Genomic DNA, 14,249 nt, shown 5'->3' with positions numbered 1-14,249 from the left:
CAAAAATATGAACTTAAAGGTTTTTAGTCATAGAAGTAATTTACAAGTCTTTTCTTGACTGCAAAATCTCTGAATTAGAGACATTGTATACGTAAGTCTTCTTGGTGGGATGAAAAATATACTTTTTGTCTTATGTACCATCCTCTAACCAGTGTGAGCTACTGGAAAATGACTTTCTAGGAATGTGAAAATGTCATACTCATCTTTGTAATCCCAGTACTTACATATATCCATAGAATATAATGGGTGTTTTTTGACCTGTGTTGATCTCTGTGTGCTAAATATTTATAACATTTTGTGCCATCAAAACCTAAATTTTTATTATGATGACTACAGGATTATGAAACATTTTAAGCATACCAAAAAAGTAAAAGGAAATTTTTGTCAATTCAAATCAAAATACTTTTAACCACAAAAGACTATTTATCTAGCCTTTTAGAGTAAATTTGGCATTGTTAAAATGAGAAAATTAAGTAAAATTGTTAAGAAAATATAATAAAGAAAATTATGTTAAGGCTACATTTTTGGCGGGAGAAAGACCAATCTTTTAAAATGTTCATAGTTAATGAAAGGATTGTAACACTGATTTTATCTTTTTAATCTTCTTTAGAGGCCTATTTGTCAAAAGCAGAAATTTTCAAGGGAAAAAAAGACTTTACTATGGCCATTCTAAACTATTCCCAGGCAATTAAGTGCAGGCCCACAGATGCTGATATCTATTTCAGGAGGGCTGAGATATATGAAATAGAAAACAGAATACTGGCCATAGATGACTATTCTAAAGTAAGTTTTATCCCATGCAAGGCTGCCATTTATGTATCTTAAATCATGATATTCTCATGCTAATTAGTATAGCAAGTTTTTGAAAGTCTTTTCACATATATTATAGTATGATCAGCTAATTTATTATAGGTTAGGAGCTAGAGGTTTTGTTATTGTAATTGGTATTGATACTACATTAATTTTTTTTTTTAAATTATTGGCGAGTGAATGGATTCATATCAAAGAGGTGAGTGTGGGGGCATTGAGACAACACTGAAGGGGTCTCAATTTTTTCAGCTCTCTCTTCTTAAACCATGAATCAGTGGTTGAAGAAGGCTTTGAAAATTGCTTCATTCCTTTAAACAATAGAGAAAATTATTTTCTACCTGTTAACTCTTAAGCAACTGATTATTTTCAACAGGAAACCTATTGGTTCTCAGAGTTGCTGTGATTACTGGTTCATTCACCCATTCATTCATCACTCACAAATATTTATTTACAAGGGAACTGTGTAATGTACTGCATGTATGTATCATTACAAATGATGATGAGTGCTGTGAAGAAAATAAGGATGGTGGCAGAGTAATCTATGTTTGGTTGGGAGATGTCAGATAATGTGAGGACGTGAACTTTTAGCTGAAGTCTGTTTGGGGGCAAGAGGCAAGATAAAATATTTCCCTTGTTGGAGCACAGTGGTAACTCTGACGTCCTGACTTCTAACTCCAGATTTTTTGTTGGTAAAATTGAGAGTTAGACATGCTGACTTCTAACTCTAGATTTTCTGTTGGTAAAATCGAGAGTTTAGGGGGGATTATTTAAATAATTTAAGGTCTCATGTTCTTGACTGTCCTGTTTCTTAATTCCATGGTGTTTAGCCACTTACTTGACCCTCTTCTGCTTGAAGAAGATACCAGCACATATTATATATTTTGCAACTTCTGCTCTCAAAAAACTCTTTTGGAGATATGGAAATTATTAGATTATCTGTTCTGTTTATTTCCCCCATCTGATATCAATAGTTTAAAGATAGATTTACTTTAGCACACTGAGGTCAAACAAGTTTCAAAATATTTACCTTTCTTTTTCTGTTCTAAAAATACTTGCTAACCTCCTTTATGCTTCAATTCTTTTCCACTACCAATGGGTGAAGAGGTCTATAACTGAGTATATATCATTATTTAATCTATTTGCTTTTTTGCCTTGTATGTCAGTGTGAAGTGAATGAACCATGCCAATAGAAACTCATTTCTCTCCCTCATTTTAATGGTTAGATAATCTATTAATCTGTATTTGATTTGATTGAATCAGCTTTGATATAGTCTAATATGTTATGTCTTTAATTCAGATAAAATGCTATGATAGATCCGATAAACTCCACTTTAGTTGAACAATTCTCTTAGGAATTTTTATCCATAAAATTTTCAGTGGGCAAAAGCCCTGGCTTCATGTATAATATTTGTTGTTTGTTTTTTCTCTTAGATAATATTCCCCTTCTAGAATTTGATGATGGGTAGATTTTCTAAAATTATGTTTTTTTAGATGCAAATCTGGAAATTTTGGAATTTTTAAAGAAAGAGGTTTGCTTTTATGCACTCTAAATTTAAAAAGGTGGTTGTAGTTCACTTAACTTGTTATGTGATTATATACTTTTCTTAGCTCTTTTTTCAGTATGTGATGTTTATGTACTTCTTCCTGCCCCCTATAGTGTATTTATTATGATCCCAAAAGAACAGATGTATTATTGAAACGTGGCATGTATTATTTTGAAAATGAAAACTGGGTTGCAGCCATACAGGATTTTACGGGCTTGTTAAATATAGTTCCCCACGATGCTCAAGCAAGGTAAGAGTGATTTTAGATGTCATTTTAAAAATTGTAAGATGCATAAGTGACAATTTAGAATTGTTTCATTTGCATGTCCTAAATACTAGTAACATTGCTAATTTCTGAAGTACTTCCTAACACCTATGTTATTCTTCCTTGCATTTTTTTTTTTAAATTGTATGAAAGGTTTTATGTTAAAACGTAGGGGTCTATCTGCCTTTTAAAACATTTTAGGATTAGTTTCATTTAAACAAATGGCTTAGTGCATTGCACATCTTTGCTGAAGAATCAGTCAACACACTCAAAACAAAAGATAAAACACAAATATAGTCCAGCAAGGAGGAGGGGAGAGGAAGAAGGGAGGGCGATTGGTGGGAGGAGGGAAGGCTTTTGGAGGGCCATCACCGAAAGGGCACAATGCAAGGGTGTATTTCAAAATAACTAAGAGTAAATTTTAAATGCCTTCCCACAAAAAGTAAGTGAGGCGATGGCTGTGTTGATCAGTTTGATTGAAGTGTCACACATCGTCTATCAGATCATCGTGTTGTGCCCCATACATATATACAGTCTGATTTTAATTGAAAATTAAATTAAGAAAAGGAACCAGCAAACACTTCTCACCTGAACTGTAAACTTTTTAAGGTTAGAGTAATATGAGAAAAGAAGAATTATTCCTGAAAAAGAGAGATGGCGAAGGATAGTATTGATTAATGTACAAGAAAGTGAAGGAGATAGGACATGGGAGCATCACTCAACTCGAGTGGTTTCTGTCATTTGTACGTCATTGCAAAAATGGTTTGTACTCATTTTGCCCCTTTGTTTCATTTTGTTTCTAAATTGTCACCGAAATAATCATGAAAAAAAAACCCCAAACCCCAAACCAAACTCCTATGTTTCAGACAAGGAAATTGGGTAAATGAGAAGTTTAAGAGTTTGCCAGTGGTTGGGGCTGGGGAATAAAGGGAAAACAGAAGGTGGGGAAACCCTCTGGGTTCTGCTTAGAGAGAACCTTGGACATTGTTTTTTAAGACAAGGTATTTTGACCTTAGCATATCTATGTTTAATTAGTTGTTCTTGATTACGAAATTATTTTACTTGTAGAATGAGAAAGCAAAATGCAAGGAAGTAGCTAACAAAAGAATGAAAACATTATCAGAAAATTCAAAGTGCCCTGTAGACGGTTAGGATATACTTTAAACTGACATATGCTTTTTTAAGGTCTGTATATCAGAATTTGAGAGAATTGTTTTGAGACTACTAAGTGTATTTATGTTTAAAATCCAGCATTCAGTTGGATTTAAAATCCAACATTTATGTTTAAACATTTATATTTAAAATCCAGCATTTCCAGTTGTCCAAAACTTTGGACAACAAGTATACATTATACATGGTAAATTATGGTGTATTTTGGGGTAACATGTATCAAATTGTACTGAATTTTTGCTGCAATATTTTCAAATTTACTTCTTTAAATCCACTCAATTTGCTGTTCTTTAATTTTTTTAAAACTTCAATAGATTTAGGAGGTGCAAGTGGGTTTGTGTTGTAATAAATGGATGAATTGTATAGTGGTGAAGTTCAGCCTTTTAGTATCTGCTACTTGAATAGCATACATTGTGCACAGTAGGTGGTTTTTCCTCTCTCACCCTCCTTCCGTCCTCCCCCTTCTGTATCTCCAGTGTTGGCATGACCATGCACATCCATAACTTAGCTCTCTCTTAGAAGTGAGAACATGTGGTATTTGGCTTTCTGCTGGGAAATGCCATCTAGTTCACAGCTGGAGCCTGCCTTGACAGCCCAGTCAGTGCCCCCTCCCTGACTGCAGTGTGTGGTGGAGGCCACTACGCCCACTCCCACTCCCATTGGGTCCTGGATCCTCCTGGACTGGAGCCCTGCGTCCTAGGTGGGCCCAGGTCAGAGGATGTGGCAGTCTTGGGAGGCCTGCTGGACTTCGCCTGCTCTCAAGCATGTATAATGCACATCCTTATTTTTCCCCTAAAACTTTGGACAACAAGTGTACATTATACATGGTAAAATACAGTATATTTGGGGGTAACATATTATCAAATTGTACTGAATTTTCTTTGTTTTTACTTTTCTTTCAAGATTTTGAATCTATTTTTGTAATAAGATTGGTCACTAATTTTGCTAGTCAGATTTTGATTTCAGGATTTGGCTATTTTCTGCATGAAATCTTTTCGTCTTCTCTTAGAAACATCTCCTTTAGTACTGGATATTTTTTGTTTGTTGAAAAGTCAAAATAACTCCCCTCTGAAATTATGCCAGGTTGTAGTCACTTGTGGGGCAAACCCTTTCTGAAACCCTTTCAAATTTCTTCTCTAGTTATCAGTCTATTTTGGTTGTCTATTTCTTTTTGGGCATTACTTATAGGAAGGAATCCTATTGGTTGCAGGAGAAAGATAAGGTTAATTTAAGATGGTTCTTTCTCATGGAGGGCCTCACATGCCATTTTAAAAGAATTTAGCCTTATCTCTTTAGCAATTTGGAACCACTGAGAGAAATTTTTGAGAAAGGAGATCTATTTATTATTTGATAATTGAATCTTATCACTCCAGACCTGGGAGTGTGAGCTCATGAGGGTCTGAAGTATTGGAACAGTGGAAATGAAGGAAAGATGTAAAAGTCAGTGTGTTGAAGTTAACACGGTTTAACAGTGTGCTCCAAAGGGTGTTACAAAGGTTTATTCTGTAAGATTTCAAGTTCAGAATCATAAGTACGTTGAAAAATAGTTAGTGATATTCTTTATCAATGAGTAGGAATTAAAAGTAATTACGAAACATTTTTATTTATTAGAAGATAAGGAAAGCATTTCTTAAAGGTAAGGAAAATGATTTCTTACAGGATAAAATATTTTAAATTTTAAGATATTGCTTTTGACAGACTTACATTATCAGTCTGCCAATATCCTGTTTCTCTCCCTTCTCCGAATTAACATTACCTTCATAAAATAACCTTCTTCAATTTTTATTTATCCTCCTCTGGGATTTATTTTAACATCTTCAGAGCAGGCAACCTAGAAACTAAGTCCTCCTGATATTTCCTTAACTGTCGTGTTTATTTCATTTCTAAAAACTGATATACTTCACATTATTAACGAATTAAAAAATGAGTTTTTCAGGAGTAGATATAGTCAATGACAATTTCAAATTGGTCACTAATTTTGAGAGTTAGTTAAGAATCAATGAGAGAAGAATCAAACTCATACAACTAAGCTGTGCAATAGCTTTCCTCCATGGATGAGTAGAGTCTCATTTTTTGGGAGGATATCTTCAGTACCAGAAAAAAAATCCATAACTTGTTTTACTCATTGGGGGCATATTTTTGCAAAATAGACTATTTTGTTTTTCCAAAATAATTAGTGAACAATTTTGTTCTAGAGAATGATTTTGTATAAATGAGTGCCTAACACGTTTTGGGTACTCAATAATAAAAAACATCAATATTATATTTACTTTATTGACATACCTCCCTGATAAATGCAAGAAACAAAATAAAATCAATAAGCACATAATTAATATATTGAATACACTTTATAAGTATATTATTATGTATACAATAATGTGTACTTTATTTATGAAAGTTCATATTCTTTTTGCTACTGGCATCATGACTAAACTCTCTTGAGGAGCAAGGATAAACAGTCACAAATTGTCATTCGAATGTAAAATTAGTCATTAATAGGTTTACCAAAAGAAGAAAATGTGTATTTTGCAGCACATGTTAAAATGGATTCTTTTTTTTCTAGGATATACCGAGGGAGAGCATATTATAAACGGAACCTTTATATGCAAGCAACTCAAGACTTTTCTTTTGCAATTCACTTAGATCCTAATAACTGGTTAGCGTTGTATTACCGAGCTTGTTCGTTTAGGAAATGTAACCCTCTCAGAGCGCTACAGGATTATAGCGTTTCAGGTACGTTGCCTTCAACTGCACCGAAATGGGAATCTGATCTGAAGTTCAGCAGCTCAGTTTCATAGTGAGGAATGGGATCACTAATGTAATACGAGTATTACTATATACTAATATGTATATCAACACATATCATGTATGTTTACACATGTAAATACTTTGTATATCCATACAGTATACTGTATACACTGTGTACTTATAAACTATAATGGTTTAGCTAGAAGTGTTCCTAACATGCCCTTTAAGAGAGAGAGAGAGTAGTAGTAACTGTGGTAAGGGGAGAATGTGATTTCAAAGAAACCTCTTTCTACATAATGAGTTCTTAGGCTTTTTCTGGAAACTTAGGTCTATTTCCTAGTCAGTTTGCTAAAATGGTGTCCAGGTGGGCTGTGTCCCACTCCACAGTCAAATTGACAAATTTGTCAATCCAGTTTGTGACCCTTTAACCAGAAATAGGCTTTGAGAATCCTCAGTAGCTAGTGGGTGCCGGCAGTTAAAAACGATACTTCTACCTTACCCTCAATCAGTGTATTCCTGGTTCACTTTAGTGCCCCGTACAGTATTAGGCATGAGATAAGCCCTTAATAAACAGCCCCCAATGTAGAGAATGAGCTTATCCTGCTGACAAAATCTAGCCAGAGCCCAGCACCCCAAACACGGCTGCATTTACCCAGGTAAATTGCAGGGTAATTTGGAATCTGACTAGTGTGTTTAACTTATGGAATCCCGTCATTCTCCGTGAGGCAATACAGAGATTAAGAGAGAATTAGATTCTTAGTGGAGAAGAAAACCTAAGATATTTGTTACTTGAGATGATTATCTTTGAGTCTACTTGCCTTCTGAGGTCACCCTTCTCACTAATATTCAAATAAAATAACTCAACCACCAGAGAAGGATTTAGTGCCCTCCCACTCTGCTCCCAAGGATTCTTGGGAAAGATACCTAAGGATTCCTGTTCAATTCTCTCTTCATCTTCATGTCTGCTTTCTGCTCTTGGTTAGATTCCCTGTTCACCCACTTGCTTCGTGTGGCTACTGTTCTCTCTGCTTTGCTTTCCCCCAGGCCTTTCCTTCATGCCAGGGTAATATCAGCCCAGGCATGTTGTGCAATTATTGGTTACTGAATGTTTTAGAGTTCAGAGGATACATTTATCACAAACAGCTTGAATTTGAAGATCCAACGCCCCCTTCCCTGTAAGTTCACTGAGCACTCTCAGCCCTGTCCACCTGCCATCAGGCCAAATCCCTTTATCCCTGGCCCTTCTCAAAAGGCTTCTTGCTCCTAGTTCTTTCTTCTCCAAGTTCTGGGCTTCTCACTTCCTCTTCCCCCTTTCCAGGCTTCAAATGATAATTTGAAATTCTCATTATTTAATTATTCAAAGCAGAAAAGCTTGATTTTGGCCTCTGTCCTTTCCTCTAGGCTAGCCTAATCAGTTTCATTATTTAGAACTAAAGAGGACCCTCAAGGTATTTTTCTAAGGTGATAATATCTAATAGTTGTTGGGCATTTCACTACTTGCCAACCAGTTCTAAGAGCGATGTGTGTTGTGTGTCAATTAACATCCAGAACAATGCAAGGAGGCAGGTACTATTTTCATCCATATTTTGCTGATAAGAAAACCAAACCACAGAGAAGTTAAGTAACTACAATATTTTTTCCTTAAAAATAATTTTTTCTGTTTTTCTAAAGCAACCATCAAAACTGTAGCTTTTTCCTAGCCAGCCAATCATGTCATGAGCTAAGCAGTCAGCATTGCATGACTGTAATCCTTTGGCCCAAACCGGATTGCATGTAAGATGGTGATCCCATAAGATTATAATGAAGCATAGATAGAAACCTGATACTTGGCATTTGATACTGGCATTGAAGACAAAGTAGGGGGAATGATTGATATTCAGTTTTGGTAATGGAACATTCAGTTTTCCATAAGAACAATACATATAAATAAAAATACATATTACTATCTATGTTTATGTAAATATACTCTGAGATATTTGCACAATGACAAAATTGCTGAACAACGCACTTTTCAGAATGTATCCCCATTGTTAAGTGATGCATAACCGTATTTACTTAATTTGTATGATTGTTGCTTAGACTAAGTATACTTCCCTAAATCTAGTGCCATGAATATTTGTGTCCCAGACGATGAATATTATGCACAGTTTTGGTGAAACTTTCCCTCCTAAGCCAGAATAGCCTTGAGAAGCTTAGAAGATATTTGTCACAACTTGTGGAAACCAATCCAATGAGTTGGGAGGCTGAGTTGGGAGTTCGATTGAGCCCAAGAGTTTGAGGTTTTGGTGAGCTATGACTGTGCCACTATTCCCCAGCCAAGGAGACAGAATGAGACCCCCATCTCTAATAAACAAAACAAGAACAAAACAAAAACCTTGTGGCAAACCCATCTAATTCACTGGCATATTTTGAAAGTGAAGAGGCGATCGGTGAGGGAGAGACATGCGATGACACCCAGATTGGTTGCTGATGGGAGTCAGATACCTGGGGTACAAAAGCATGTTCCTTTTACCCTTTGCTTCTGTTATTGGGACATGCATAGTCAAGGCATCTGCCTTAATTCCAAGTTCTGCTTGCCTTGATGTAGTTTCTTTGCAGCTGTTCATCCTGGCTTGGGTGTGTCCTGACCTTGGCCTTCTGCCTTGGTCTGGACTAGTCCCCATGCCTGTTCCTTGGCCAGCAACAATGTTTTTTTTTTTTTTTTTTGGATAATAACAGGCCATTAAGGGAAGTAATGCTGTGATGATGCGAGTTATATTCTAGGCCAGTCTTAGCCATTCACTTGCATTATGACCATGTACCGAGCTTCTTTGGACTTCAGTCTCCTCATCTGTAAAGTGAGTGGACTAGACTACATCACCATCAGGATTTCTTCCAGCTCTGATGAGCTTGTGAACCATAGCCACGTTGTTCCTAACAAACAAATACATTTTTATGTATAATACTATTTTTTACTCACGGAACAAAAACAACAGAAAAAAATCATAGATATGTTCTATTTTATGTAATGTTAAAAAAATAAGAATAAGCAGTAAGAAGGCTATAGACAAAAATATAACTCAGATATGGTTGCTCATAAGCTTAATAAGATATACATTTTAATTTTCTATTTATTTATTTTTTAGTTCTCATAAATGATGGCTATGAAAATCTTAGTTCTTTTCTACATCGGGGCATAGTGTATGCAAACCAAAAACTTTGGTTGCTGGCAATTTGTGACTTTGAAACTGTTATTTCTCTAGAAAGGTATGTTTTCGTTTTCATACTTACTGATTTTACTTTTGTGTAAAATAAAAAAAAGTGAAATGGAAGAAAAAGTGGTTTTTCTCTTGCCATTGATAACCTAGTAGAAAATGAGATAATTACACAAAGTCATCTTAGAATTAGAATACTACTTCTAGAAATAAGATTACTTCTAAAATAATACCTGTTTCAAACTCCTGTTTGCTTATTTGTAAGAGGTAATTTTACAAATTTTGCAGGTTTGAGAAGAATAAAATATGTGGCTAACAAATCAACAAGTTAGTTATTAAGAGGAGTCTGGGGGTGCTCGGCCAGAGCTTTTGGAGGTCTTGGAAAATCATCATAAAGTTTTAAAATAATGACAAAATATTCTCCTTGTCATATCACTTCTGTATACATCTCAATGGAAGGAAACCTTCTAGTTTATTTAGAGCTTCTGACTTCATTTTACTGAGTAAAGCAAAAGAAAAAAGTCAATATCGTTAGACCATAAAGTTCAGGGGAAAAAAACATACCAAAAGTTAAACACGCTAGTCAGAAAAGCCAAGTTGTGAATCACAGAATTTTTCTTTTCTTTTTGCTTATTTGTTTATTTATTTATTTTTAATTTAAGCTTAACATAGGGGTACAAACATGTAGGTTACATTCTTTGCACTTGTTAGGAAAAGGAAGAGTTGGGTTTTAGTCCACCAAGTAGGTATACCATGTACTCCGACTATGTATACATTAGATGGGGGGGTTTCTGAGCCCTTCCCTTCCTCACTCCCCCTTCTTGATTAAATCACAGAATTTAATTAAATAATTCCCCCTTTTTTCAATGAAGCATTTATTAAAACGGAAGGTGTCAGAAGAGTAACTAATCATGCCGATTCCATGCCAGCCAGCAGACGGTTTCCTTAGCTCATCCAAAGGTCAACCTTGACCTTGACACAGGAAAGTCATGGAGCGTGACTCTGTCATGACTGCAATGGTTTTCTTTTGGGCATTTTTGAGCCAGGAAGGAAAAGAAAAGAGTTTTCAGTTGCAAAAAGTCAGAAAGTGGCTGGTGGGAACCCTGGTGTCAAGGCACAGGCACTGGGCTTTGGTAAGGTTAGGCCACAGAATGGGTGGCTTTCTCATCTTGAAATAAGGTAATTTCAAAGGTCATTTCTATGCTGAAAATTATTTTACTCTAAGAGAGAAAAATCATGTTTATTTGATACAGAAAAGCAGATGCTAGTACTTATGTGGAAAGGATTTTCAACCCAAGCCACCAAACTCTTGAATATTACTCTTTCTCTGTTACTTGTCACCAGTACAACACAGACTGAGGCAAAGACTTTTGAGTTGAGGAAAATGAAACTTGTACAATTTACATTAGCTCAAGATTAAGTCAAGGAAGAGTAGTGTTTTGCCTATAGTCAAGGTGACTTCAGGAATTGTTTCTAGCACAAACACTGCAGATGTTAATTCCCTACCAAAATTTTATAAAGGTGTTTATAATTTGAATATAGAATTAACTAACTCATATATTGATGTATGTAGTTCATGAAGTTAATTCACACCTGAAGAACATTTGGAATAATTAAAAGTGTTTAACGAGATTTTCCTTCTCCATTCTATTTAGAACTACTGTTTTGGCTTATAATAATATTGGCCTCATACACCTGCTGTACCTGGATAACTACACTGAGGCCATTTCTCAATTTTCTGAGGCCATTAAACTTGATCCTTCATATATTCAAAGCTATCTTTGTAGAGCAGAAGCCTTTTCAAAGGTATTTAAAGTTTGTGAACCTTGATTCTTTAAGAAAAGGTTTTAGTTTTTGGGATATTTGCTTAATATAATTTGTAATATGTTAATTTATTATTTTCTGTAGCTCATCACAGGGGTTAATGTCTTTATAAATAACAAAGGTTAAGCAGATATAGTTATTTAATTATCCATTTATGAAGTTGCTACTTATGACATGTGCATTTTGATGTTTTTAACATTTTAAAATTATACCTGCTTTTTTCCCTTATTACAAAAGCTTTATATGTTTATTGAAAGTATTAAACATATTCATATGAGTGTGAATAAGAATAAATTGAAAACTTACCTGCATTTTCATTCTCTAGACATAGCTACTATTGACCTGGAATCTCTGGCACAATGTGTGTGTGTGTGTGTAGGTGAGTGAGTGGCTTTATAGAATGGGATCCAGTCACAGAATGTGACTCTGACCATTCATACTTTCCTTTAAATTCTAATTTTTAACAAGTTGTATAAGTTAGTCAAATTTTGAAAATGTAGTAGGTCCTTAGTATAACAAATTCAAAATCATAAAAGTCATCTCCTGCTCCAACCAAATCTGCCTTTCCTCAGAGGACTCTGTTAACTCTTGTCTCTGCCCTGCTGCATAACAGGGTACCTACCGTCCAGCACTTCCCTGCTAACTGCCCTGTGCAGGAGGACACTGCCACTCCTCAGTAGGGTCCCTGCAGCAGTAATCCTGGGCTTTTTGCTTCTGTTCAATAGCACTTTCCATGGGTTTTCAACACAGCAGCCTTAGTTATCCTTCTAAAACATAAGTAAGATTATTTCACTTCTTTGCTTAAATCCCTTCAACAGGTTCCTTTTGTATTTAGATTAAAAGCCAAAGGCCTCCAGGAGCCGGCTCTTCATTACCTCTCCACCCTTGTCTCCTACAAGTCCTCTGACTATCCTGGTTTCAGTTTACCCTATACTGAGGTAAAACACTTCAAAATCACCAGGTGTCTTAAAACAACAGAAGTTGATTTCATGCTTACACCACATGCTCACTGGGGGTGGCCTGGAGGCTCCACTCTCCACGTCTTCATCTCAAGACCCAGTGTGACTGGAGTCCCCAGCAGAGTCCTCACTCTGATGGGGAGAGAGGTGGAAGGCCCAGGGCAGGTTCAGTGTTGTCCCAGATGAAGACTGTTCTCAACTCTGTTGGGGAAGAGATGGCTAGTGTGTGGCTTTTTTGCTTAACCTAACCCTGATGATGAAGCTGAGGCCATCTGGAGAAGCTGGAGTTTCCCCTGGGCACATGTTGAAACCAAAGCACCAGAGTGAGAGCTGGATGTAAGGGTATATCCATGTATTCAAAGACTGGTCTGAGAGGCAAAAATCCTTACACTGTTCCAGTTGAATAACTTGTGGTGTATTTTCACTCCATAGATTATGACAGAGTCAATAAATAAAAGCATAGGCTCAGTGCCCATAGCTCAGTGGGCAGGGCGCCAGCCACATACACCAAGGTAGGTGGGTTCAAACCTGGCCTGGGCCAGCTAAACAACAATGGCAACTGCAACAAAAAAATAGCTGGGCATTGTGGAGGGTGCCTGTACTTGGGAGGCTGAAGCAAAAGAATTGCTTAAGCCCAAGAGATCGAGATTGCTGTGAGCTGTGATGCCACAGCACTCTACCGAGGATGACATAGTGAGACTCTGTCTCAAAAATAAATAAATAAATAAGTAAATAAATAAAAGAGTAAATAGAACTATGCAGGCTGACTTGGAGGGATTTCCATGAGATATTTTTAAGTAAGAAAAGCAAGATTCATAAAGGAATGTGCATACAATATAATTCCACATAAATAAGACAATTAAAAAGTGACCTTTGTTGAGTGGCATCTATGGCTTAAAGGAGTAGGGCGCTGGCCCCATATGCTGTAGGTGGAGGGTTCAAACCCAGCCCTGGCCAAAAACTGCAAAAAAAGAAAAATAATAATAAAATAAAAAGTGACCTTTGTTCATTTGTGCATAGAAATATACATACCCCTGCTGTGTAAGTTCAACCTCCAGGGTGAATCTGATCTCAGGCACCTCAGGGAGCTTATAGAGATCAGAGACTAGATCTCCATCGCTTCCAAACCAGAGTGTCCTTACTGCATAGATACCTATCTTTAGTGCAACAGGTGTAGAGAAATGAACTGGATGATTTTATCACTTTTACCAACCTGGGTAGGGTCAGCTTACCAGGCAGCAGGCCTGAAGTTCCACAGAAATTCTCCAGTTTGATTAAACAAATCTAAAGCTTCCTCCTCTGGGGTTCCCTCTTTAGAGTCCCTATGCTATTTCCGCAGGGACCGCCCACTCCCTGCGTGCATTGGTTCTGGGCGTTCTCGTCTCTGCATCGTCATGTCATTGTAGTAAGAGGAAGAGTTGATTGTTGTCCCAGATTGATTTTGCTTAGTGTAGTGCTGCTTTTGTAATATTTCCAAGGGCAGTTGATTGTTGTCCCCAGATTGGCACAACTAATTCAGATTAACATAGTTTTGTGAAAAAGGTTTTATGGTTTAGGGAGAAACACTGGAAAACTAAATGAAAAATGGAAAACAACGCTAACAAAAATGTACGATATAATCACATTTATATATTATGTATGTTTGGGTATGTATTTCTTTATATATTATGTACGTTTGGGTATGTATTTCTTTATATATTATGTACGTTTGGGTATGTATTTCTTTATATATTAT

At 36.2% G+C, this 14,249-nt stretch overlaps 1 protein-coding gene across 1 annotated transcript in view; it reads left to right on the top strand.

The window, feature by feature from the left end:
* TTC6 (tetratricopeptide repeat domain 6) overlaps positions 1 to 14,249 on the top strand; it is a 179,795-nt gene that overhangs the window by 107,943 nt on the left and 57,603 nt on the right. Inside the window, exons 15-19 of the mRNA XM_012806438.2 lie at positions 611 to 783; positions 2,468 to 2,604; positions 6,353 to 6,522; positions 9,663 to 9,783; positions 11,387 to 11,537. Of these exons, the coding sequence (XP_012661892.2) occupies positions 611 to 783; positions 2,468 to 2,604; positions 6,353 to 6,522; positions 9,663 to 9,783; positions 11,387 to 11,537 (752 nt within the window). The remainder of the gene's footprint in view (positions 1 to 610; positions 784 to 2,467; positions 2,605 to 6,352; positions 6,523 to 9,662; positions 9,784 to 11,386; positions 11,538 to 14,249) is intronic.

This window comes from Otolemur garnettii, unplaced genomic scaffold, assembly GCF_000181295.1.
Source record: "Otolemur garnettii isolate 467f Iridium unplaced genomic scaffold, OtoGar3 scaffold00052, whole genome shotgun sequence".
Classification (NCBI taxonomy): Eukaryota; Metazoa; Chordata; class Mammalia; order Primates; family Galagidae; genus Otolemur; species Otolemur garnettii.
This window is presented reverse-complemented; position numbering and strand designations above follow the sequence as displayed.